This window comes from Cervus canadensis, chromosome 13 (assembly GCF_019320065.1).
Source record: "Cervus canadensis isolate Bull #8, Minnesota chromosome 13, ASM1932006v1, whole genome shotgun sequence".
Classification (NCBI taxonomy): Eukaryota; Metazoa; Chordata; class Mammalia; order Artiodactyla; family Cervidae; genus Cervus; species Cervus canadensis.
Genome location: NC_057398.1, coordinates 42,270,505 through 42,297,948, shown reverse-complemented (window position 1 = coordinate 42,297,948; position 27,444 = coordinate 42,270,505). Strand labels below are relative to the sequence as shown.

Genomic DNA, 27,444 nt, shown 5'->3' with positions numbered 1-27,444 from the left:
CTTTCCCCGATCGTCACTTCCGTTTGGTTGATAGGTGACCGGAAGTTGGAGCTACTACGTGGCTAAGGTCCAAATAATCTACATTTTTTAATAGGAGTTTATCCAGTTTCCACTTACTGAAGTCTTACACCAGATGTTTTATGTTGCTTAAGTTTAAATGCATCGCAGAGTGAGTTGACATTTTTCTTTTGGAAAATTTTCCGGAAACGAAACCCTGAGTAATCGGAAGTGATTATTTGTGAACCAGAAGATTGATGTCACCAAGGCCTGGGCGGATCGGCTTCAGAATGCTAGAGGAGTGCCTGACGTTAAACCAGTGAGATCTGGACGAAGATTCTGTAAAGTGAGGCCCGCTGCAATAGGAAGAGTAAGAATCTGAGAGGTAAGTCCCAGAACGGACCTGTGTAACTAAGAGGGAATTTTGGAAAGGGACGGCGGTACGAGTTGAAGTTTTGGTGTTGAGCCGCTTTGGATTTAGGGAAAGGTTGCCAGTTGTTCCGGAAAGGCTTGTACTGCCTTTAAGGCCATCCATACATTTCTGAAAGCATATACTATGCCATTTTAATTTTATTACCAAGAAGTGCAAATTAAGTTATGAATTTTTTTTTTTTTTGTCGCTTGTCAGACATCTGAAGAGAAGCTCCTCTATGATGTATTTAATGAACAGTGGGTGGTGGTGGTGGTGTTAGAAGCTCTAACAACTAACACTAACACTAAGCTCTAACACTAAGTTGTTAGTCGTGTCCAACTCTTTGCGATCCTATGGACTATAGCCCGCAGGCTCTTCTGTCCATGGAATTCTCCAGGCAAGAATACTGCCATTCCCTTCTCCAGGATTTAGTGAACAAAATAGTGTCAGTGATGTCTCGTGAGGACTTAATTAGTTTAACTGCTTTTAATTTCCTGATGTCCATCAGGGATACAAAAGCCCCTTATTAACTACAGTACTATTTCTGAGCTAAATTTAAGGACACACATCTGATAATTTAGAGTCTACTGGTGGTAATTTAGAGTATACAGTGAAATTTGAAAGTAAGCTACCCCTAATTTTTTTAAGATATTTGGTAGCCATAACTATATTACCTTGTGAAAAGGGGCTTTAAGGGGCACTTCCAAATGCAAGTTTACTAAATTCAGAAGCAAGTAGAATATCATAATATTAAAATTACAGGGACTTGGTGAATATATTTATATGATACTGTTTTAATTCTTTCATTTTATACATTTTTAGGTTTTTCAGTAGAAGTCTTGGGGTACATTTTCATTGGTGAAAAACAATGACTACTCTTGAAAGCTTAGAAACCAAAGGTAAGTATTCTTCTTTTTGTGATAATTGTTTTTAAAACATGAAATTTATGATGATAAGATGAAGGAATGTTTGAGCCAGGGAACCAAACCCCAAAGAGCCCTTGGGAATCATCTGTGCTTCATTATCTCTTCATGTTTGTTTTTTAATACAGTGTTTACACTTCAGCACTTCAGATATATGTCTGAATATTAACATTGTTTGGTAATATTTACTAGATGGCTACTGGTGTTAAACAGTAGTGAGAGCAAATTTTTACAGCTATGTTCTCTGTCCACTAGAAGATCAAGATTTAAGTAAATAAGAGCATGCCTTTTTAAAGATTTAGGTAGATAGACACACAACTGGGAGATATAGAATACCTTTTTCTTACTGCATTGGTTAGGGCTACTGAAAGAAAGTATCACAAACTGGTGACTTAAACCACAGAAATTCATTGTCTCACAATTTTGGAGTCTAGTAGTCCAAGATCCGGGCTTCCCTGGTAGCTCAGCTGGTAAAGAATCTCCTGCAATGCAGGAGACCTCGGTTTGATTCCTGGGTTGGGAAGATCCCCTGGAGAAGGGATAGGCTACATGCTTCCCTGGTGGCTCAGACGGTGAAGAATCTGCCCACAATGCAGGAGACCTGGGTTCAATCCCTAGGTTGAGATGATCCCCTGAAGGAGGGCATGGCAACCCACTCCAGTATTCTTGCCTGGAGAATCCCCATGGACAGAGGAGCCTGGTGGGCTACAGTCCATGGGGTTGCAAAGAGTCAGACACGACTGAGTGACTAAGCACAGCACAGCACAGTCCAAGATCATGGGCTTCTCTGGTGGCTCAGTGGTAGAGAATCTGCCTGCCAGTGCAGGAGACTCAGGTTTGATCCCTGGGTTGAGAAGATTTCCCTGAAGTGGGAAAAGGCAACTCACACATATTCTTTCCTGGAGAATCCCCTGGACAGAGGAGCCTGACAGGCTACAATCTGTGGGGTCACCAAAGAGTTGGACATGATTTAGTGACTAAGCATCAACAACAAAGTCCAAGATGAGTGTGTTGGCAGAGCCATGCTACCTCTGCAGGCAGTAGAGAAGGATCTGTTCCAGGCCTCTCTCCTAGTTTCTGGTGGCCTGCTGGGAATTTCGTGTAGTTCGTTTCTTATAGACACAGCACCATGATCTCTACATTTTTGTTCAGTGGCCTTTTCCCTGTGTGTGTGTGTCTCTGTGTCCAAATTTATCCTTTTTTATAAGGACATCAGTCATATTGGATTAGAAATGCACACTACTCCAATATGATCTCATCTTAACTAACTACATCTGCAAAGACTCTGTTTCCAAATAAGGTCACATTCTGAGGTATGGACAACATTATGAATATTTGGGGTGGGACACAATTCAACTCAGAATACTTGCTAACTACAATAGTTAACTTATTAGTCCTGCTTTGCTTGTCCTTTGTAGAGCATTTCATGCTATTACTCATTCCCACTGTTTGAAATTCTTTCTATGATTTCCATGAGTTCATCTTATTTTCCGTCTACTCTGTGGCCCTTCACTGCCCAACGCAGTAGCAACATGTGACTATTTGAGTTTAAATTAATATTTTCTTAAAAATTAAAAAATTTTTAGGTTTTCGGATTTTTTTTCAGGTTTTCAGTCACATTGGCCACATTTAAGTGCTCAATGGTCACGGTGACTGGTGGCTATTGTATTAGAAAGTGCAGATATAGAACATTTTCATCACTGTAGGAAGTCTTGTTGGACATCACTGCTCTAGCTATAGTTTTTTGTTTTGTTTTGTTTTTTGGCTGTGTTGGGTCTTCGTTGCTTTGCATCAGCTTTCTCTAGTTGGAGCAAGCAGGGGCTACTCTTTGTTGCAGTGCAGGGGCTTCTCATTACTGTGGCTTCTCTTGTTGTAGAGCATAGGTTCCAGGCACGCAGGCCTCAGGAGTTGTGGTGCTCAGGCTCACTAGTTGCCACCTGTGGGTTCTAGGGCATGCCGGCTCCAGAGCACAGGCCCAGTAGCCATGATGCACAGGCTTAGTTGCTCTGGGATGTGTGGAATCTTCCCAGACCAGGGATCCAACCCGTGTTCCCTGCTTTGACAGGCAGATTCTTAGCACTGTGCCACCTGGTGTGGCCTATAGTTTCTTTTTAATCCTCCTCTTCTTTTAGTTTATCTTTTAAATATTAATGTTTCTGGGCCCTCTTTCTCTTCTACTTTCATTACTTTAATACTTATGACTTCCAAATCTATCTATAGCTTAGATCTCTTCTCTTGTGATTCAGACCCTTACAGTCTACTGTCTACTATCTTCACTTAGACATAGATAAGTCTTAGCATGTCCCAAAGTGAGCACCTCTTGTTTCAGGTTATTCTTGGGTGGAGTGAGTTATGGAGAAACTCTTTTCTTTTTTTTGGGAGGGGGGGAGGGCGGGGCAGGGTGGAGTGAGATGAGAAACTATTCTTTGGAAGTCAGTTTTGCAGCAAGCAGATCTCCAACAGCAAACTTGTTAAAGGGGCTTTAAATGTGCTTAGGAAGTGAAGATCATGCTAATAAATATTTAATTGAATCAATTCAGCTATGTGCAACAGCATTTCAGAGTCACTAGAGGCTTTTTATAGTATCAGAGTAAGCAAATTAGAAACTGAAATGAAAGTAATAAGCTGGCAATTAATGGGAAAAAGAGCAATTAAATCGTAACTAATATGAAAGCAGTTAACGTGATTCTTGGCAAAAAGAAAAGTTACATACAACATTATCATTAGTAATTAAAAGTCATTGCAAGGCCTCTGTGAAATTAAAATTATTATTTGTTGTTACTTGTTTGTAATGAAGGTTAGAGTTATAAAGCACTTTCACATACATTGTTTCAGTTGATCTTAATTTTACAGTGAAGTAGATAATTCAGCTATTAGTCCTAATCCTATGTAATATCATGATGACTGTTAGTGAAGAAGAGTTACTTGTATCACGTGGCCTGAGAAAGGGTGAACTTACTTATCATGGTTAACGTTTGTTGGTTGCTTGCGTTTCCTGTAACTGCCTCAGAAGAGGAGCAGGATTGGCTTAAGGAGACAGAACTTCCTCTCAGCGGACATTTGAGCAGTAGCCATCTTGAGAGGGATGTGTCCTTGCTGCTAGGGCTGTTATTGAAAGAGAAACATGCAGTAAATAGGAACAGCTAGAAAATTAGAATTCGAATTCAAAACTTTTTCAGAGAGCAAAGTTGAAATTGAAAGTAAAGGGATTAAAGTCAGACAGTTTAGTCTGACCTTCAAATAGGAAGGTCTGAGATGTTCAGATACCTTTAATTCCATAAGTAGTCTAACTTTTAAGTCTAGGTCTGTAGAATAATAATTATTAGGTGAAAAAGGACTTCATGGGTAGATAAATTTGGGAAATGCTGGATTAGAGGAGAAATTATACTATAGGACCCCTCAGAGCCTTTAATATACTAATGTACATTGTGCAACTCCAAAGAGATATAGTATGCAGCACTGCCCACACTTATTTGACCAGGAAACTCTTTATTTGTGGGGCCTGTGACAAAAGGAATGGTTGGATTCCATGTCAGTACGTGTGGGCCTAACTCTTAAATTCACTGCCTATAGTATATTTTTCTAATTAAATGGTAACCAAACTTTATTAGGTGATATTGGTGACATTTAAAAGAATATTAATTTAAAATCACCAAGTGATGATCCCTAATAACTGTTTTATAGCTGAACTGTGTATGATCTGAAAAGTTTGTCAGATTATAAATGAGTAATTACTGATTTTGTGTAGTGGGAAAAAACTCAGCAATTTTTAAATAATTATTGGATGTTGAAATGAAATCTTCTAGGTGATGTGTTAATGTTAACATTGATGAACTTCAAAACACGTATTCACCTTTTCTGCACCAAATACCTTTAAGGTAAGCTGACGATACAAACATTAGAAGGCAGTCCCTTCCCTAAGGATCTCTCAGCAATTTCATCTATGGGAGAAAAATACTCTTGTGTTTGCATTATTCTGAAAGCACTGTAGGATATAGGGGTTGTGGGGGGCCTGGGTGGGGGGGTGGGGGCGTGTGCAAGTTAAATGGTTTGCCCAAGGTCATATAATAAGTGGCAGTAGAGACTTAAGTTTTGACTCAGAGTCCAGTGTTCTTTCCCCTATAACGATCCGGCTGACTTTGAGTATCTGTCTTCAAAGATTTACAATTTTATGAAAAAAGGAGAAATGTCTTTTTAATAACAAACTATAAAGTGATGTTCTTTTGTTGCTGAAAACTTGGCCTCTGTTCACTGGTGCCGAATAGAAATGTGAAGACAGAGCTTTGGAGGAGGAGCAAAGAGTAGCTTTGTTATTGGGTTGGCCAAGAGGTTCATTTGGGTTTTCCCATAAGATGTTACAGAACCCAAGGGGCCTTTTGGGCAACCCAGTACTTTGCCAGGCAAAGGGGGCCACAGCAGGCTAACGCTGTCTAGACTGTCCCTTTCCTGAAGGATGGCAAGGGGTCTTACAGTTTCAGAGTGGAAAATAGGGCTGTAGATAAGGATCAGGGCTGATGTCCTCTTACATTCTTCTTTCCTCCTGGAGACATTAATTAAGATCATTAGGGCTGGCGTCAGGTGGTTCTAGAACTGATTCTGATGGTCCTCAAGGTTATCGTTGTATGACCTCCTTTCTGGAATGAAGAATGCTCACAAAGGACAGGAGCATTTTCTTGACATCAGATGCTTTCTAGACATCATGTGCTTAGTACAACTTTAGTGAGAGGGCAATCATTCTCAGGGTGCAATTAGGCAAGAAAGAGAGAGAGAACAAAACATCTGTAGGAGACAGGTTGAATGGACAGAAAGAATAAAGACTATAACATAATAATGTGGGTGTCTCAACTAGTTTCTGCTACAGCAAATTTGCCTCAGTATTTTAGAGCAAGTGTTGGCAAATTAGGGCTCTTAGGCCTTCTGAGAATATTTGCAATCAGTTTGATAATAGGGAACAGTAACTTTGAATCCCACTTAAGCCAACTGTTATCCCAAATAAAAGGGCTTCCCAGATGCCTGCCAGTGCAGGAGATGCCAGAGCTGAGGGTTCGATCCCTAGGTTGGGGAGATGCCCTAGAGTAGGGCATGGCACATTCCAGTATTCTTGCCTGGAAAATACCATGGGCAGAGGAGCCTGATGGCTACAGTCCATGGGGCTGCGAAGAGTTGGACATGACTGAGCATGCTTGCAAACACACATCCCAAATAAAAAGAACTGTTCTTTTCATTATTAGATCTATATTACAAAAAAAAAAAACCCACTTTTATTGTTATTATAATTTGAACTTCATCGTTAAAATTTTGTTTTTTCTCTTCATATATAAATGCCTATATAATATCCTTAATTTTGCCTCATGGTCCACAAACCCTAAAATATTTATTATCTGGCCCTCTATGGAAAAAATTTGCCAACCCCTACTGTAGAATATTTGTTCTTTTCCTGCATGTTACCAATGTGGGAGAAAGGCAGAAAGAATGAGCTGTAAACCTTAGATATGTTTTCATTCTTTGATAAGTGATCACAAGTAGAAATTAATATTGATGAATAATTGAAGGATTGTTTTGTTGGTTCCCTTCAAAGAATGGAAAGGGGTTGATATTTTACTCAAACATTGCTCATATTACAGAGCTTGTACAGAAGGTCATTGTCCGGCCACCAGGCCAAAGGTAATTGCTCTTGAATATGCCCCGGGTTGGGCCTAGTGCATATGTAATAAAGACTTCTATGTGTGTCACAGAAAAACAGAACTATGAAAGTAAGTTACCAGGTGAGAAAACATAAAGCCTTGGCTCCCAACCCATCTCCTTGCCTGTGCACATTAGCTGGAAGTATAGATGTTACAAAGAGGGAGCGGCCAGGTGATACACAGTACAGCTTTGGTTCCCGAAAATGCTTGAGTAAGTAGAACAGTTTCAACAAAGTTAAGTGTAAACTGAGTTTGAACAAAGGTGATTAATTTCTTGACTGGAGTTTTATAACAGATTTTGTTTGAAAAGAGATTTCTATTAAGTACCCATTAATGTTTCTTTGCCTTTTAAATTTAGTATTAACCATTTTATGGTTTGTTCTTGAATCTTCAGTACCTAAAATTCCAACTCAACAATGTTATGACTTACTTAAAAATCATATTTAATTTTATTTCTTCAGGTTCAGTGGGCCTGAATGGTATAGCTCTAGTGTGTCTTTTTGTGGTCTTTTAAATTATTAATCTGTAGTTAATTTGTGGTTCTACGTTACTTCTTAAATGCCGGAATGTCTGAGTGGCAAGATTAAATTTGCATTAGGTACACTTAGACAAACTTAAAACCAGATTTTGAGAGCATGGGAATAGACCTTTATTTTTAAAAAAGTTCATTTTTGGGAATTGTCCTCCATGCTAATGTGCATGAATTAACTACAAAACCCTTTCGCTTTCTGAAGTATTCCTTTTTTCATCTTTTTGAAAGTAGAATCAGTCCTAAAGTCCAAGTGTCTTAGTTAACACTTAATACAGAAATGACAAATACTTTATTCTACTATAAAATATTTTATTAAATAGAACACCTTAATTATAGCTCAGATGTCATTCTACCTCTTGTCTAATGAACATAACTTGGGATTCCCTGTCCATTACTACATACTTACAAAAAACTCTACAAAAATCTGTTAAATGAAAAAATAGTTCTGGAGTATGGTGATATAACTTTGTAGTACTTTAGCGTAAGAGAATAAAAAGCAGAATTATGTTTTATCATATTAATTAGCTTTCTCTCCCCTTAATGATAAACTCTGAAGTTTATCATTATCACCACTATTACATGTGCTCATCCTTTTCCCCTTGTTACCATGCATTAATTGTTCCTCAGATAGTCTTAGGTATAAGGCATTTTACCAAGAATACAACAGTAAACACAAGGCACATAGTCCCGACCCTCATGGAACTTACATCCCAGTGGAAGGCACAAACAGTGTATTTCTAATTACACTGAACAAAGCGTCAGTTAACTGTTTTGATAAATGGTAAAAAGAAAGGCATGGTCTTTGCTGTAGAAGCATATAATCTTGGAAGACTAGAGAAAGGCTTCCCTTCAGAAAGTTTGAACTGAGATTTGAAAGGTCAGTAGGGAGGAGGAAGTTAGGAAGAATATTCCAATAAGAAATGTTTGCAGAGGAAGAGGAAGGTGTCTGCTCCTATTGAGACACTAAAAGAAAACAAATAAGGCTGGAACTTAGGATCTGAGGGAGTGAACAGCATAAAGTTGAGACCCAGGAGATGTGCCAGGGGACTAGATCACCGAGGGCCAGGTAGGCCATGGTGAGGATCTTGGTTTTTATTATGAGAGTGATGGGAAATCATTCAAGGGTCCAATGCAGATAAGATCTGCAGTTTTTTTTTAAGCTTGCTATAACTGTTATATAAATTCTGTGGGCTTTTGCAACCTAATAGGGCTGTTAAGAGAGTTTAGGCTGATAAGGTGCAATAGTTTTGGTTTGTGGGAAGACCCAAAAATCTGCCTGCAATGCAGGATACCCAGGTTCAATCCCTGGGTCCGGAAGATCCTCTGGAGAAGGGAATGGCTACTCACTCCAGTATTCTTGCCTTGAGAATTTCATGGACAGAGGAGCCTAGTGAGGTACAGTCCATGGGATCACAGAGTTGGACATGACCAAGGGACTAATACACTTTCCCAGACCAATTAACATCTTAGCTCTGAATTCATATTTGGACTGAAATCCTAGTTTGACACTGATGATTTAGACAAGCTATTTAACCTTTCGTTGGTTCTGTTTCTGTCTGCAAAATGGGTACTGTTGTGCTAAGTCATGAGACTTGTAAAACCAAAATGATACTGATGCATCTGAAGGACTTAGTAGAACTGAGTTCTTGGCACATAGTAAAGTGAATAAAAGCTAATTGTCATTACCATTCCTAGGTTTTGGCCTCCATTTTCTAAAATGTATTCTGGACTTGTAAAATGGCAAGGAATCTCACTTGTTGCTCACAGGAATGTAGTGAATTTACTAATTCAGGAATTCCATGTCAGTTAGGTGTCATTCCAGCCATCTCTTCGAGGCTTCCAACATTTCCTATCCTCACAGATCCTCAATTCTTTCTAAGCTCTAAACCACTTATTTTCTTGAATCAATTAGTGAAATTAGCCCTTTCTTAGAGAAAGGTGACTCCGTGAAACTTCTTACACTGCTTAATTTTAGATAAAGTAAAACAGAAAAGAAACAAACTATTTGTTCTTTGACTGGAGCAATGGTAGTATAGTAATGAGCATAGCTGCCTTCCAAAGGTTATCTGAACTAAGGATGACTAGTCAGGTTTTGGAGAAGGACATGGCAACCCACTCCAGTACTCCTGCCTGGAAAATCCCATGGACAGAGGGGCCGGTAGGCTACAGTGCATGGGGTCACAAAGAGTTGGACATGACTGAGCGACTTCACTTTCACTTTTCACTTTCATGCATTGGAGAGGAAATGGCAACCCACTCCAGTGTTCTTGCCTGGAGAATCCCAGGGACGGGGAGCCTGGTGGGCTGCCGTCTATGGGGTCGCACAGAGTCGGACACGACTGAAGCAACTTAGCAGCAGCAGCAGCAGTCAGGTTTGACTTATATGCAGGGAGATAATTTATTTCAATTGAGCAAATTAGTAGACATGTACATGATTGTATTAAGTGTTTCAGAGGAAGGGGGATGGGAGCTATCATTTATCTGCATTTACTTCTGTGCAAGACATTTCTACACTTGAAGGGGCAGTGTGTACAGTAGTCAAGGCCCTAATTTTTGGGACCAGGCTACCTATAATTAAATTCTGCATTGTCTACTTGGAAAAGACCCTGATGCTGGGAAGGACTGAAGGCAAAAGGAGAAGAGGGCAGCAGAGGATGAGATGGTTGGATAGCATCACTGACTGAATGGACATGAGTTTGAGCAAACTCCAGGAGATAGTGAAGGACAGGGAAGCCTGGCATGCTGCAGTCCATGGGGTCACAAAGAATCAGACATGACTGAGCGACTGAATAACAATGACAACAATATCCTCTACTTACTAGCTGGGTGGTGTGACTGTGGGCAAGTTCCTGGACCTCTTTGTGCCTCATTTTCTTCATCTGTAAAGGAGAGCTAATTACACCTACCTCAAAGGGAGATTTTAAGAATAAATTACTTAATGCAAAGTATTTAGAATAGTGTTTGGCATGTGCTAAGTCTTTATAAATGTTGGTTATTTGTTACTTACCATTCTTTCGTTGAAGACACAGGTAACCATAGATGTATTGTTAAATCTATTTCATGGAGGCTAAAACTGAAGCTCAGATAATTTGCAGGGTTTTGTACAGGATCATACAGGAAGCAGTGGTGGAAATGGGACTAAGAACCAGCTCTGGCGAATCCCAGAGTCCATGGCGTTTCTATAATGTCCTGCTCCTTCCATTTGTTTAGGGCCTGGTGCCTGGCCACAGAGTGTTTATCAGATTTATTGGGAAAGTGAGATTTAGCATATAATAAAACCCATAAATGATAGTTATGGATCATGATTAAGATTCACACTGAGTGTTGAGATAGTAAGTAGCGTAGGCATTCAGAGTGTAGGCTAAAAGTTGGGAAACGTTAATGCAGAGTAGAGTTTAAGCTGGCTTCTTAAAGGGATAAGTTAGAATCAGAGTAAGTGGTGGAAGAAGCCATCTAAAAGAATAAATAGCAGAAACAGACGCCTGATTAGAGGCCTATGAGAGTAGTCCAGGTGGATAGTTTGTGAAGCATTCTTTGCTAAGAGTTCACAAACAGGTGAGTCTGTTCTGAGATAAACACTTTCAAATAGGTATATACATAGCCTACATTTATTTTTATATTTAACTAAGATTATTGAGTGTCCACAGTGTGCCAGACATTTGATCTTACTACAGTCTTTCTTACCACAACCTTGTAGCATATTTATTACATATTTGTTACTGTCTCCACTTTTCAGATTAGGAACTTGAGATTCATAGAGAGTTACATTATTTACCTAGGATTATACTAGGAAGTGGGCTTTCCCAGTGGCTCAGCAGTAAAGAATCTGCCTGCGATGCAGGAGACACAGGAAACATGGGTTCGATCCCTGGGTCAGGAAGATCCCCTGGAGGAGGGCATGGCAGCCCACTCCAGTATTCTTGCCTGGAGAATCCCATGGACAGAGGAGTGTGGCGGGCTATAGTCCACAGGGTCGCAAAGAGTTGGACACGACTGAATCGACAGCACAGCACAGCATACTAGGAAGTAGAAGTGGAAACCAAATACCTTGATTCCAAATCTCTTGCAGTTCCTACCAAGAGAGAAACCATTTACTTAAGGAAGGTTTGAACCTATGAGACTTCGTTCATTCTTTGTTGACACAGGATTGTTTTGAAATTTAATTTTTATTCTAAAGTTTTTCTTTTTTTTTTCAATGCCAGGAATTCTGAATGTAGGGTAAAGTATATCTTGGCATTTTCCTGGCATTTCTTTACAGCAAATAGCTTGTTTTGTTTTCCATCCTACAGTCATCCTTACTCCATCCCCAATCCGAGGAGCGGGAGATGGAATGGAAACTGAGGAGCCACCTAAATCTATTGAAGTTACTCCTGGAATCCAACCTATAACACATCACAGCCTTCAGAGTCCACGAAAGAAAGCAGTCCCATCAGAGAGCCCAGGAGTTCTTCAGCTAGGGAAGATTCTGACTGAAAAAGCCGTGGAAGTCGAAGCTGTAAGAATATTAGTTCCCAAAGCTGCTATAACCCATAATATCCCCTACAAAAATGCAAAGGTTAAGTCTCTGGGACAGCACAAAGGAGAACTCCTTGGCCAGCCAGAGGGAGTCATAGAACCCAGAAAAGAACTGTCCGAGGTGAAGAATACATTGGAAAAGCTCAAGAACTCTGAAAGGAGGTTGCTACAGGACAAAGAAGGCCTTTCAAACCAGCTCAGAGTACAGTCAGAGGTAAGAACAGCCTTAATAGCTTTAATGACAATGGCTCTTAACACCTGGGCCTTCGAAGCCTGCATGTTAGAATGCACATACACAATGTTATAAATATAGAATAAAATATATTTCTCTTAGAATGTCATTCATTATAACTTGACATTACTCCAAAAAGCTTCCTCTTAAATTTCTCATTCTCTTAGTGCCTCTACTAGAATTAGTTTATGTTGGGAACTTATATTCTAAACATGGTTGAAGATGACCTGTAAGGTACTTTGGACAATGTGAGGTACTTTGGACGTTGTACAAGACCACCTATAAGTTATTAAGGAGGTTACAGCTAAGAACTCACAGGCCAGAGATTAACCAAATTGACTAGATAGTAATCCTTGCTTTAAGAATCCATAAATTCCAAGTATTTTTTCTATGTATAGATGATAATTAGAATAAAGAAGATTGTGGAATAAGTATTGGTATCTTCATTGTAAATTGGAAATTACCTATATTGCTTGATTTACTTTCTTTAAACTTTTGTTGTTCAGTCACTAAGCTATGTCCAACTCTTTGCAACCCCATGAACTGCAACACTCCAGGCTTCCCTGTCCTTCACTGTCTCCCGGAGTTTACTCAAACTCATGTCCATTGAGTTGGTGATGCCATCCAACCATCTCTTCCTCTGTCACCCCCTTCTCCTCCTGCCCTCAATCTTTCCCAGCATCAGGGTGTTTTCCAATGAGTTGACTCTTCACATCAGGTGACTAACAGAGAAACAAAGTGAGGAGTGGTAAGGCAATATTTGCTAAAATGTAGTTAAAGGCTATTAAAAAAAAGTTCATAGTCTTTAATCTTTACATCTTAGTAAATATTGCCTTACCACTGCCCACTTTGTTAGATTATACATCTTTCTACTAGATGTTAGTCTTTATAAGTGACACCATGGTTACTGATTCTTATCCAAATATTGTTTCTAATGTATTTAATAATATATTTTAAATAACTAATTTGAAATTACAAAACTAGTACATATTTATTTGTAAACATCTTGGAAAATACAGAAAAAACAATGAAAATAGTATCACCTATAAATACCATCCAGCTATAAATGCATAATTATACATATTGAGTTCATTTTTGCCTTGTAATTTACTTTTTTTAGTTAATATTTTCCCATGTCTCAAGATAATATTTTTCCATGTCTATTAAAATATCATTATTAATAGCAACAGTGTTTTTCAGTGACTATACCATATACCAGTACCTTTTATTGGACATTTGTTTTAATTTTGTTTCATTTTTTATAACAATGTGAAGAACATGATTATAGACATCTTGAATTGCTTTCTTTGCTTAAATTCTTAAAAATCCTATGGCACAAAGAAACCAATTTTTAAATGTTGAAAAAGATTTATAGAACACTGTCATACTTTTTAGCAAAATTTATTGGTTCAGTTTTTAATTTTTTGCCTTTAAATGTTGACAAGAGACAGTTTGTAATTTTTATGATAATGATTTGTACTCTTAAGAGGCTCAATAACCACATGGACTATAGACTAATAGAGATATACACATCGTATGTATATATTATGAAACTTAACTTTTTGATATCACTTTTTGATATGTACTTGTAGTAATGGAGGTCCAAATTACATGAAGCAGTTTCTCTTCTGTTCATTTTGCTACATTGAACTCACTGGTATTACTTTGAGCTTGTATTGGTCATGATTTCTTCCAGGTCAATCGTGAGTTAAAAAAGCTGCTGGTGGCTTCTGTTGGGGATGACCTTCAGTATCACTTTGAACGTGTAGCCCGTGAGAAAAATCAGCTTATTTTAGAAAATGAAGCCCTGGGTCGAAATATCGCTCAGCTTTCCGAACAGTTAGAACGGATGTCGATACAATGTGATGTGTGGCGAAGTAAATTCCTCGCAAGCAGGTATTTTCTATTTTATTTCCTAGTTTTTGCTCTGCCAGATTTGTTGACCCTCCTAATGCAAAAAGAAAAAAATGGATTGTAGTGTGAAAATTTCTGACTGAGATTGTCAGATTACCTCATACATTATTTAAGAGGTAGACTCTCCCTTCTCCGGATGGGTCATACAATAAATAGTAATTCATTTCCTACTTTTTGCTCTGTCAGATTTGTTGACACTTCTAATGCAAAAAAAAAAAAAAACCTGGATTGTAGTGTGAAAATTTCTGACTGAGATTGTCAAATTAACTCATACATGATTTAAGAGATGGACTCGCTCTCCTCTGGATGTAATCTGCCTAAATGGAAAAGTGCTAGCATAAAGCTACTCCCTCATTCCAGAATTCTGAGTTACTCTTCTGTAGTGGAAATCACTCTGACTACAATGTTTAAGATCAAAACAAAACTAAACTCAGACAGCTAATAAATATTTAAATTTTTAAAAGAAGATTTTTCCCCACGTCCTCTCTAAAAACTCACATTATCATTGCCACTCCATAATGTCTTATTTTGTCTCTCAGACTCTGTTCTCATTGCTCATTTAACTACATCATTATAGAGCTTCCCAACCTTTTCTCTCCATGCACAAATAGAAAGCGATAATAATCTGCATGGTGTACTGGACGAGGCTACCTCTCCAGTAGAGGTGAGAACCTCAGGCCCATGAACACACTGGTAGTTGGGAAGGTCTCTTATATGTTACGATTTTCTATTCATCCCCTCCTTCCGACTTTGAGTTACTGGAGAACAGAATCTGGGTGTTATCCGTCTGGTGTATTTTCAGCATTTAGCTCAGTGCTTCACATATGTTTAATAGCATTGATTAATAACATCATCTGGAGGTTTCTCACAAACACCAAAGGTTTCCAGGCTGTACCTTAAGAACCACTGATTGTAATGAATATATTTTTAGAAAATTATTTCTTCATGTCTTAATATCAGTGATACTTTCTAATAATTGATTACTCTGTTAAAATCCTTAATTTGTTTTCTAATTGTACTAATAAAGGATGTATTTGGAGAAATGAATTTACTGTTTATTGGCTTAGAATGAATAAGCTAATTTTTACTGAACAGCTTAAGAAGTAAATCATGCATTTTACAGATTACTACAATATGTAACTTATTAAACATTCTGATCAATGTTAATAGTAATACTTTGGGGGCAATAATAGTGAAACCAAACTTTATTGATATTTTAGTTGATTTAATCTTTTAACGTCAGAACTGTTTTCATTTTAAGGAATTCAGTGGTTACTGTGGTCTGAGACTTTAATTTTAGGTGTAAGATTTTTCAACTGAATAAAAATACTTTAAAATTTCGCTTCAATTCTATCACTGGAGAATTGTTAAATACATTTTGCTACATCCAATCAGAAAACATGAAGCTTTTTTTTTTTTTTAAACAAAAAAGGGAATGAAATGGCTCTGTGTATGCTAATATGAAAAAAATCATCAAGGTAAATTATTAGGTGAAAAAGTGAACTACAGAGAAGTTTGTATTAAATAATTCCTTTTTGTAAATAAAATTAATATATTTATTTTTATACATACTTTTATGCTTATGTATGTATAAGTTATTTTTTTCTAGAAAAATGTATTGGTTACTTTATTGATTACTGATTATAAGAGGAGGGGCCAGGCTGCTGGACAAGAAGACTTCGTTTTCCTTTTATACAAACCTCTCTATATTTAATGTTTTTCTAATGGCAAAAAGGTGATGAGTGGTAGAAAAATAACTTTTGTTTTTCTCTAAAATTTTCTCTATTTGAGAACAATGACAGGGAGGCCTGGCATGCTGTGGTTCATGGGGTCGCAAGGAGTCGGACACAACTGAGTGACTGAACTGAGCTGAATGTTATTTTTCTTCTAAAACTTGATTAATCTAGAGTGAGACTGAAGTACATTCCAAAGTCACTATACAGGAAAGTTAAAACACTGTTTTCTTTGTCATTTTGTAAACAGATATTTTAATTGAGTCCCTTTAATGAGGTCTAAGCTCATAAACATTTTAAATGTTATGAACTGTCGTGTTGGAGAAGACTCTTGAGAGTCTCTTGGGCTGCAAGGAGATCCAACCAGTCCATCCTAAAGGAGATCAGTCCTAGGTGTTCATTGGAAGGACTGATGCTGAAGCTGAAACTCTAATACTTTGACCATCTGATGCGAAGAGCTGACTCATTGGAAAAGACCCTGATGCTGGGAAAGATTGAGGGCAGGAGGAGAAGGGGACAACAGAGGATGAGATGGTTGAATAGCATCACCGACTCAATGGACATGGGTTTGGGTGAACTCCAGGAGTTGGTGATGGACAGGGAGGCCTGGCATGCTGCCGTTCATGGGGTCACAGAGTCGAACACAACTGAGTGACTAAACTGACTGAACTGAAGTGAAGGTTTAAAAACTGAGAAGTAATTTGACAGTGTTAAATCTTTTTTCTAAGTTTTTAAAAATGACAGTGACAGAGGTAGGTATATTAACTTTTTAACACTGCCTGAGAATCTATATGTAAGATTTTGATCTTTTCCAGGGTTATGGCAGATGAGTTAACCAACTCCAGAGCAGTTCTGCAGCGTCAGAACCGTGATGCACAGAGCGCTATACAAGATCTCCTGAGTGAACGGGAACAGTTTCGTCAGGAAATGATTGCTACGCAGAAGTATGGCACTTGTTTACATTCTGAGCCCTTCTACTTTCTCCTGCAATTTTTGTTATTGTTATAGTTCTTTCATATTTCTACATTTATTAACTCACTGAGCATATACTTTGAGTAGCATTTTAAAATAGCAGCCCAGGGAAAGGAGGAAGAATGAAAAAAACAGAAGACATGTTCTTATATTCTTAGTGGGGGAGAGATTAGTTATATCTATAATGGAAAAAATTTTTGCATTTAAAAGTAGTTTTTGGTTACAGTTTTAGCAGTTTTGTATAGATTTTGGTAGAAGCCAAAAAGTGTACTGGTCTTTACTTTGGAGGGAGATCTTTTTGAGAACTGTTCTACAGTATGAGAGCTTACTTTCATGTCCATATGCACCAGGACTGTCAAAATTGAAAGTCTTCCTTAAAAAAACTTTATACTTTTATATAATTGATTTCTTACAAATTAAATAAGTAAAAGTCAAGAGAAAATTATAGGGGACATTAGAAGAATGAAAACACAAATATATCAAAATATCAGATTTTGTGGGAGGCAACTAAAGCAGTGTTTAGAGGGAATTAATAAAGCTATAGCTTTAAATGCTTATTGTAGAAAAGGAAAGAAAGGGCTCATCAATAAACTAAGCTTCCTTTTTAAGAAGTACAAAGAGTAAATTAAGCAGAAGGAAAGAAAAGATGAGAGCAGAAATAAATGAAATAGAAAACCAAACACTGGTTCTTTGAAAGGATAAATTTACAAAACCTCCAGGCAGTATAATCAGGGGAAAAAAAATAAAGATGCACAGCATAAGAAGGAAAGGGGTACACTACAGAGTCTGTAGTCATAAGATAATAGGGGATGTTATGAACAACTCTTTTCCAATCAGTTCAACAGCTTACATAGACAATCTACTTAAAAGACAGACTAAGAGAACACTCAAGAACAGATAACCTGAATAGCCCTGACCTATTAAAGCAATTTACTTTGTAGTTAAAAATCTTCTAATAAAGGAAATTCCAGTCCTACATGGATCAACTGGTAAATACTAACAAACATCTAAGGAAGAAATAAAACCAAATTTATACAAACTTTACTAGAAAATAAAAGAACAGTTCTACCTTATTTTATGAGGCCAACATCATCTTGATACCAAAACTATACAGAGGCATTACAAGAAAACTGCAGGCCAATATCTATCTATAATGAATATAGATGCAAAAATCCTTAATAGAATTTTAGTGATTCAAATCCAACAATATATAAAAAGCTTTATACATCATGGCCATGGAGGTTTTACCCCAAGAATTATAGGTTGGTTTATCATTTAAAAATCAACCAATAAAATACCAAAAAATTATTTTATAAATATATATATATATATATATGCACACACATAACACATATATATATATACACACACACATATGCATACACACATATATATACACACATACCATATAAGCATCTCAATAAATGCACAAATTAAATAAGTAGTTCTATAATACTACCTGAGTATATTATATTTTACCTGTACTAAAATAAGAGAACCAAAAAGGTACTGTTTGTTGATTTCCAGATAACCGTAAAATCAGTTTAAGTGCTTTCTGTAATCTGACTTATTTTACCAGACTTCCTGGTTTATTGAACTCTTGAGAGAAAGAGGAGAAAGAAAGTATATGATTTCAGAAACATGTTTCTCAGCATTCTTGATGTTTATATTTTACCCTCTTACTAATGTTCAGTGCTGTGTGTTGCTGCAGGTTGCTGGAGGAGCTCTTGGTCTCTCTGCAGTGGGGAAGGGAGCAAACTTACTACCCTAGCGGGCAACCTCACAGCACAGCAGAACTAGCATTAACAAATCACAAGTTGGCAAAAGCAGTCAATTCTCATCTTCTGGGAAATGTTGGCACAAATGGTCAAAAAAAGGTTCCATCAACAGTTGAATTCTGCAGTACTCCAGCAGAAAAAATGGCTGAAACGGTAAAATATTTCTCTTTCGTGATCTGTAAAACCTCTAAGACTGTCCTCTTACATGTTATAAGGAAAAGTGCTTGGCACTGGGAGTTAGGAAATATGGAATCAAACTTGATTCTCATGCTAATGAGCTAGTGACCTTGGAGAAAATTATTTCATCCTCTGAGCTTAATTTTCTCAAACTCTATTACTATACTTTTGAGGAGAAAAAAGTGTAATTGTTTTTAAAGATGGCCATTCCTGTCTTAGTTCAGCTGCTTGCCCTATTGGTTTCTATACAACTCGTACCTCAGATTCAGTAGATGACGTTGGTTCCTCATTCACAGAAGAAAAAGAGGGTAGAGGCAGAAAACTCCCTCCAGGTCCCAGCTTGGTATCTCGAAGCCTAGCTTATGTGGCCTCCATCCTTACATATATTTCTGTTACTGGAAAAGGTGTCTCTTTGCCTCTCCAAAGCATAGCATATTCCCCCAGGCTTATCCCACCTCCCACTAACAGGTACTTCTGTTGACTCTTTCCTTTTGGTTTAAGAACATGTCCAAGTGTCTTCCATCTAAAAAGAAGACTCTTCCCTCTATCTTAAGTTCTCTACATACGGTCTTATCACCTTCCCTTCACAACCAAGAATCTGGAACAAGCAGTTCATATTTATTTCTACTTACGTACTTCCCTTCCTCAACTCCTGCCATTGCTTTTCTCGGTAGACTTCCAGCTCCACTGTCCTCAAAAAGGACTCTCATAAAGGCCATGAATATTTAAGTACTTTGTCACATTTTATTTCAACTCCCTCAGTTTCTGAAGCTGTCATACTCTCCCAACTCTTTGCTACTGCTGTGACTGTTCGTTCTCAGTATTTGGTGGGGGGAGGGGAATCCTCTTCCTGTGCCCACTCTTGAGCCTTTACTCACGTAGCTAACTTCCTGTATCATCTCGGGACTATCATTAGCTAATCCCCATAGCTTTATGCTTGTGACTTCTTCAGCTGAGACTTTTTTTTCTAGAATAAGACACATACCCAGCTGGACATCTCCATCAGCTCGTCCCATAGACAGCTAAAAATAGAACAACCTCTTGCTTTTGTATTTGTATTCCCATTCTAGAGGGGAAAAAAAACTAAAAGAAAAATACCTGTTTCTTCTCCTGTATTTCCTAGCTTAGCGAATTGTACCCATTACATTGGATGTTTTGAAGATTCCATAAAATAATACATATAAAGCCTGTAGCCATTTCCCATATAGGTACAGTAATTTCTCAATAAATAGTGGCTATCATTTTTATTATTATATCCTTCATCCCCTAAACCTGTTGCTTTTATGAGTCCTGTCAGTTTCTTCTAATTTGTTGCCTCTCCCAAGTTTAGACACCTGATTGCCAGGCTAGACTGTAGCATAGTCTCCTAACCAGTATCCCTCCCTTGCTTTTTTACTTACCTCCAGGCCATCCTCTGCTGCCAGAGTGTTATTTCAAAAACGTCAATCCCATCATCTTGGTACTCGTGTTCAGAGGACTCCCAATCTCCCTCATTACTCAATCTGCATTATTTCATATTGTATAGAAGGCCTTTCATCAATCATTATTCCAGCTCCCCTTCCCTTGGTTCATTTCCCAGGTGTGCCCACCCCCTGCACTTCACATCCCAGCTGTGTTAACCACTTTCATTCCACAGACGGGCCACTGTATCTCATGCCTCTGTACATACTTTCCCTCTGCCTAGATGGCCTCCCAACAATCTCTCTACTTGCCCAACCACTGCACTGCTTTTAAGAATCAGCCTTCCCTGATTCCTTCAGGCAAACCTAGATTTTCCTTCCTCTAGGCTTCCATTTCATCTTGTACATAAATTTAGTATAGCTCTTTATCATGTTACATTGCAGTTTGAGTGTCTGCCTCCCAAACTGTAAGCTCTTTAAAGATAGGCATTGTGTTTCCTCAAGTCTGGCATAATCCTTTATACATAGTAGGTGTTCAGCTATTTACTGAATGAATTAGTCCCTGAAACTGAACATTATCCAAAATTGTTTCTCCTTTTCTATTCTTTTTTAGCGGGGGGTTGGGGGGTGTGGAGGGGGGTTGGATTGTGTTCCTTCCCACTCCGTTGCTGCCAGTAGCGTCTGGTATAATTAACTGCTTCTGATATTTTGAAACACTCTCTTCCCATGGCTGATGTAACCTTACACCCTCTGGACTTTTCTCTTTTCTCTGACCATTCTGTTTCACCATACAATGATGGGTAGCCTCAGGGCTTGGTCTTGGTTTACATCCACTCCTTCCAGTCCTTCATCCACCACATTGTCTCAGGGAACAAAACTGACAGTCCTCCTTCCTCAGTGTCTCTTAGACCCTTCAGCCACATTGCTTCAAGATCAACCTTTCTTAGCTGAATTATTGCATTAAACTCCCTTTCTCTCTTATTCCCATTGTCTGCTTTGGTTCCCACCCCTTCTCTCATCCACCAGCTTTGTACAGAGTGATATCTCTGAAAGGCACCCAGCTTAAAATCTTTATCACTTTCAGGCTAAAATTTGGAAACCTTTTATTCTCTTGGTATCTCAGTCTCCTTTAATGTATTCATTTGGCATTTTGTTTCTCTCTAAAGACACATAAGGTACTTACAAATATAGAGAATAGGGGTACCTTTCTTATTTCCCCTTCTCAGTTTATAAGCAGCTTTAAGATAAGCCCTTTATCTCTGTCCTTTAGCATCTAACCAAGCTCCATAAAAACAGAAGAATATCAAAAACTAAATTGAAGAAGCAATAATCCTGTAGAAAAACAGAGGTATGGAAATGGAATGGTAGTTCTTAAATGATGCCAGGACATTTTTTAATTAGCTGTGGCTCCTTGGGTACATTGGTAACTTAGAAGGAAAAAATCCTATTGGACAATATGAGAGCTAGGGAAACAGACATCTTGAGCCATTTCTGAAAGCTGTTTTGAATAAGTCTTACCTAGAAGAGAAAGCTCCTTTCCTCACTGCTTTTCCCAGTTCCTTTCTAATTCCGCAGCCAGTCTCCTTTGCACAGTAACTCATACTCATCATATCATGATGGTTGTCATTGTTTAGTTGCTAAGTTATGTTCAACTCTTTTGCGACCCTGTGGACTGTAGCTCCCAAGGCTCCTCTGTCCATGAGATTTCCCAGGCAAGAATACTGGAGTTGGTTGCCATTTCCTTCTTTAGGGGATCTTCCTGACCCAGGGATTAAACCCACATCTCCTGCATTATAGGCAGATTCTTTACTGCTAGGCCACCAGGGAAGCCCCATGATGATGGTTAGGAGAATATGAAAATGAGAAACAGGAGCTATGAGCCAGCCATGTTATCTTTGCCCTTAACCAGAGAATTTTTTCAAACCAAGATTTCCTCCAGTTGTGGGTCTCAGAAAATGAAATGGAATAGAAAATTCAGAGCAGAAGAATTGAGAGTGTATGATGTTCATGAATCCAAGAAACAAAAACATGATTGTTAGCATAAAATATTGCATGTAAATTAGAAAAAAAAGAAATGAAAAGCCATTGATTTGACAAATAAATGATCACAAACTTTGAAATACATTTCAATGGAAGAATAAAGGTAGAATTCCAGTTTCAAAACAGTTCAATGAAGGCCTGAAGGAGAAAGGTAATAAGTATATTTTGATTAAGGATAAAGATGGGTATTACTTATGGTAAAATTGATATAACTGTATCAATTTATTTTCTTCTATGTTTTCATATATTTTCATCAATATGCATGAGAGCATTTCTTTATTTTTAAAAATTGGTAACCTAGGTAATATAACAACTAGACGTCATTGTTAAATTTAGAGCTTTTGAGAAAAAGCATAAGTTCTCGAGTCAAATTCATCATTCAGATCTTACTTTTTATGGTAGTTACATATTAATGAAATAGAACGTATGAGTAGTTACATATTAGTAAGCCAAGGACTTTTGTAGTCACTGCTGTGTATGTGACATTACCTTTTATTTTCCTTAGGTTCTACGCATTTTGGATCCAGTTACATGTACAGAAAGCTCACCTGATAATCCATTTTCTGAGTCTTCACCAGCCACCTTACTTGCTACAAAGAAAAATATTGGACGATTTCATCCCTATACAAGATATGAAAATATAACTTTCAATTGCTGCAATCACTGCCAGGGAGAACTTATTGCGCTTTAACAATCAATATGGTGGAGGCACACTACAGGCACTTGCTTTTTACCCAAGAGTCATTATTATTTGGGAGCTGGGGGTCTTTGGATGCTAGAAGTATTATCACTTTCTATTTAAATAATATATATCCCCAAAGATGTTTCATGTACTGGACTCCAGATTACCCTTTAATAAATACCTCAGGGTAAAGAAAAAAAATGAAACTGTGTAGATATATATAAGTAGACAATACTTTCCAGGCATGTTAGGATGGTTTTCCTAAAGGACTAGATTCTATACCTTTCTTTCAGGCCCTAATTTATTATTTATCTTGCTATATATTTTACATAAGATTGGCAGACTATAGCCTTGGGTCATATGCAGCCATACCCATTCATTTACTGTTGTCTGTGGTTCTGCTACAGCAGCAGAATTGAGTAGATACAACAGGGTTTATATAATTAGCAAAACCTAAAATATTTATTATCTGACTCTTTAGAGAAAAAGTTTTCTGACCCTCACTCTAACACAAAAGTAGCTGCAAGGGTTGGGGAGGGAATGGGGTAGGAGTCCTTTCTCTTTTTGGTGATTTTGGAGAAGAGTACAAAAGAGTCTTACAGAAATAACATAGGTGGAGGAACTATTTTAAAAATAAATGCTAAATGTTAAAAAAAAAATTTAAATATTTTACAGCCACATTAACAAATGCTTGAGCAAAATCGTTGTTCTTATTTTGGTTTTATGCAGGGGATTCTGTATTTTAAATGGATTTAACTGATCTACAGAAGAAACTTAACTATTGAGCTCAGTTTGGCAATTGCAGCACAATAGGAATATCCAATTTGATACTTATGAAATATGGCAGAGAAAGTAAGATCTTTGGAGAACATCACTCAAGCTCAAAAATGCAATTCATCAATTGATTTTTATTATGTAACGTGTTATTATTTATTTATGATGGGCCATCATAAAACACCTTTTTAGAGGCCTATAAAAATGTCCACAAAAATGTTTATAACAAATTACCCTAATTGGTTTCTTTACCTATCAGTCAAGAAATCCTCAAAAGACAAATCTGATCAAGTAACAATATATTTTAATGTCAACTTAATGATTTTTTTTTTTTTTGGTCTGATTCATCTGAGTTGTAGTTTCAAGTGGGTGGCAATAAATTTCTTTACCTGCTTTAGTTTAAATATTGACTTTTTTCCCCTCCAGAATGATGTGCTTCAATTCAAGTCTTCATCTAGCTTATACTATTTACAACTTATTCTTCAGTCTTTCTTTTAAGTTTACAGAGCATAAAACTTAGACAAAAACATAGAGGAAAAGCTTCATGACAGTGGATTTGGCAATGATTTCTTGGCTATGACACCAGAAGTACAGGCAACAAAAGAAAAAAACGGATGAATTAAACCTCATCAAAATTAAAAACTTTCTGCATAGCAAAAGAAACACTCAACAAAATGAAAAGGGATCCTGCAAAATGAAGGAAAATATTCACAAGTCATGTATTAAGGGTCTACTGATGAGACTAAATGAAGGGCTGCAAATCAACAACCGAAAAAAACAAATCCAGTTTAAAAAAAATGGGCAAAGTAATAGACATTTCTCCAAAAGAGATATACAAATGGCCAATAAGCACATCAAAAGATGCTCAGCATCACTAATTATTAAGTAAATTCAAACTGCTATCACTTCACAACGGAATGGCTACTATCAATAAAGCAAAATAACAAGTGTTGGCAAAGATGTGGAGAAACTGGAACCCTTGTGCATTGCTGGTGGGTATGCATACAACTGCCTTATGATCCAGCAATTCCACCTCGAGGTAGATACCCAGAAGAATTGAAAGCAGGGACTCAAAAGGATATTTGTATATCAATGTTCATAGCAGCATTATTCACAATAGCCAACAAATAGAAACACGTGTCCTTTGATGGATGAATACATAAACAAAATGTGGTATATCCATGCAATGGAATATTATTCAGCTTAGAAGGAGTAAATTCTGATGCTACAGCATAGATGAACCTTTAAAACTCCATATTGAGATCCAACACAGAAGGACAAATAATGTATGATTCTACTTACATGAGGTACCTGAAATGATTAATAGAAATAGCAAGTAGAATAGTGGTTACCTAGGGTTAAGGGAAAGCAGAATGGAGAGCTGTTGTTTGTCAGGTACAGAGTTTCAGTTTGGGAGGATGAAAAATGGAGGACACAAAGGGGTAATGGTTGAACAACATATGAATGTACTTAATGACACTGAATTATACATTTTTAAAAATGGTCAAATGATAAATCTTAGGTTATATATATTTTACCACAATAAAAAAAAAAAATTCTATACATATACTCTTGTAACCACAAACGAGTGGCACACTATGCAACTATTGGTTAATAAGTGTCAGTAATAATAACAATAGCTCGATAACAAGTTACTCGAGCTAAACAAAGGAAGAAAAAAGAACAGACTTCATATTAACAACCTAAATACTATGCCTTAAGGAACTAGAAAAAGAAAAGCCAAGAACCCAGAGCTAGCACAAGGAAAACAGTGAAATTAGAGTGGAGAGAAAATAGAGAACGGAAATCAAAAGCTGGTTCTGTGAAAAGATCCACAAAATTGGCAAACCTATAACCAGATTGACAAAAAAAAAGTTGCAAATACCTAAACTCAAATGAGTGAGGGGACATTGACAATCTCATTTAGATAAAGGAATAATTATATACCAACAAATAACCTGGATGAAATAGACAAATTCCTAGAAACACAATTTACCAAAACTGACTCAAGGAGAAATGGAAAATATGAAAAGGCTTAATGTATGAGTGTGCTTAGTCGCTCAGTTGTATCCAACTCTTTGGGACACTATGGACCGTAGCCTGCCAGGTTCCTCAGTCCATGGGAATTCTGCAAGCAAGAAAACGAGTGGGTTGCCATGTCCTCCTCCAGGGGATCTTCCCAACCCAGGCATTGAACCCAGGTCTTTTGCATTACAGGTGGATTCTTTACCATCTGAGTCACCAGGAGAAAGGCTTATAATGAGAGATTGTATCAGTAATCAAAAACCTCCCAACACCAAGAGCTATGGATGTTGGATGATCAGTCAGTTCAGTTCAGTTCAGTTCAATCGCTCAGTCGTGTCCTACTCTTTGCAACCCCATGAATTGCAGCACACCAGGCCTCCCTGTCCATCACCAACTCCCGGAGTTTACTCAAACCCATTGTCCATAGAGTTGGTGATGCCATCCAACCATCTCATCCTCTGTCGTCCCCTTCTCCTCCTGCCCCCAATCCCTCCCAGCATCAGGGCTTTTTCCAATGAGTCAACTCTTCGCATGAGGTGGCCAAAGTACTGAAGTTTCAGCTTCAGCATCAGTCCTTCCAATGAACACCCAGGACTGATCTCCTTTAGGATGAACTGGTTGGATCTTGCAGTCCAAGGGACTCTTGATAGTGATGTGTAAATGTGGGTTCATTAATGGCAACAAATGAACCACCTTGTGGGAGATGTTGATGCTAGGGGAGGTTTTAGGGAGGGAGGAAGCAGGAGTTAACATGGGAATTCTGTACTTTCTGCTCAGTTTCACTATGAACCTAAAACTGCTCTAACAAACAAAGTGTACTAAAAAACAAAAAACTCCCAACAAAGAAAAGTCCAGGGCCAGATAGGTGTCTTCTGCCAAAAATTTAGAGTTAATAGCAATCCTCCCAAGATAACCTTGATACCAAAGCCAGACAAAGATGCCCCAAGAAAAGAATATTACAGAAAAATATCTTTTAAAAATACAGATGAAAAATCCTCACAAAATACTAGCAAACCAAATGCAATATCATAGAAAAGGGGATTTATATACCACCAAGAGATATTTGTCTCAGGAATGCAAGGGTACTTCAATATTAAGAAAATCAACCAATGTAACATATCACATGAATAGAACAAAGGAGAAAAAACCCATTATTTCACTTGTCACAAAAAGCATTTAATAAAATCCAACACATTTTCATGACGAAAGCACTCAAGAAAAAAAAAAAGAATAGACGAATAGAAATAAGTACAGGAGAGGAATAAGAATAGAACTTCCTCAACTTTATAAAGGACATTTATGGAAACCCACAGCTAACATCATGCATGTGTGCATGCTATGTTGCTTCAGTCATGTCCGACTCTCTCCAACCATATGGACTTTAGCCCACCAGGCTCCTCTGTTTGTGGGATTCTCCAGGCAAGAATACAGGAGTGGGTTGCCATGCCTTCCTCCAGGGAATCTTCCTGACCCAGGGATCAAACCTGCATCTCTTAGGACTTCTGCATTGGCAGGCGGGTTCTGCATCACTAGTGCCACCTGGGAAGGCCCAGCTAACACCATACTTAATGTTAAAAGACTAAAAGCTTTCCTCCTAAGAACAAGAACAAGATAAGGATGCCCAGGCAGAGTGGAGTAGCAGTCGGAGATGTTC

The 27,444-nt window shown here is 37.8% G+C and overlaps 2 protein-coding genes across 2 annotated transcripts in view; one reads left to right on the top strand and one right to left on the bottom strand.

Moving 5' to 3' along the window:
* The first annotated feature begins 36 nt into the window (after window positions 1–36).
* On the top strand, window positions 37–24,162 carry BLZF1 (basic leucine zipper nuclear factor 1). The gene is made up of 7 exons (XM_043485567.1): window positions 37–382; window positions 1,232–1,308; window positions 11,838–12,277; window positions 13,992–14,191; window positions 16,758–16,886; window positions 18,626–18,845; window positions 22,815–24,162. Exons 2-7 carry the CDS (start codon window positions 1,278–1,280, stop codon window positions 22,998–23,000), a joined length of 1,206 nt encoding a protein of 401 aa, XP_043341502.1. The 5' UTR covers window positions 37–382; window positions 1,232–1,277; the 3' UTR covers window positions 23,001–24,162.
* Window positions 14,121–27,444, bottom strand: part of CCDC181 (coiled-coil domain containing 181) — a 38,242-nt gene continuing 24,918 nt past the window's right edge. Inside the window, exon 7 of the mRNA XM_043485564.1 lies at window positions 14,121–14,243. The gene's annotated coding sequence lies outside the window, so the exon portion shown is untranslated. The remainder of the gene's footprint in view (window positions 14,244–27,444) is intronic.

Excerpts from the sequence above, each read along its gene's own strand:
- BLZF1 (XM_043485567.1), top strand. The coding sequence starts at position 1,278 with ATGACTACTCTTGAAAGCTTAGAAACCAAAG. Across the intron at positions 12,278-13,991 it reads AGCTCAGAGTACAGTCAGAG|GTCAATCGTGAGTTAAAAAA; the intron begins GTAAGAACAGCC and ends GATTTCTTCCAG. Across the intron at positions 14,192-16,757 it reads AGTAAATTCCTCGCAAGCAG|GGTTATGGCAGATGAGTTAA; the intron begins GTATTTTCTATT and ends GATCTTTTCCAG.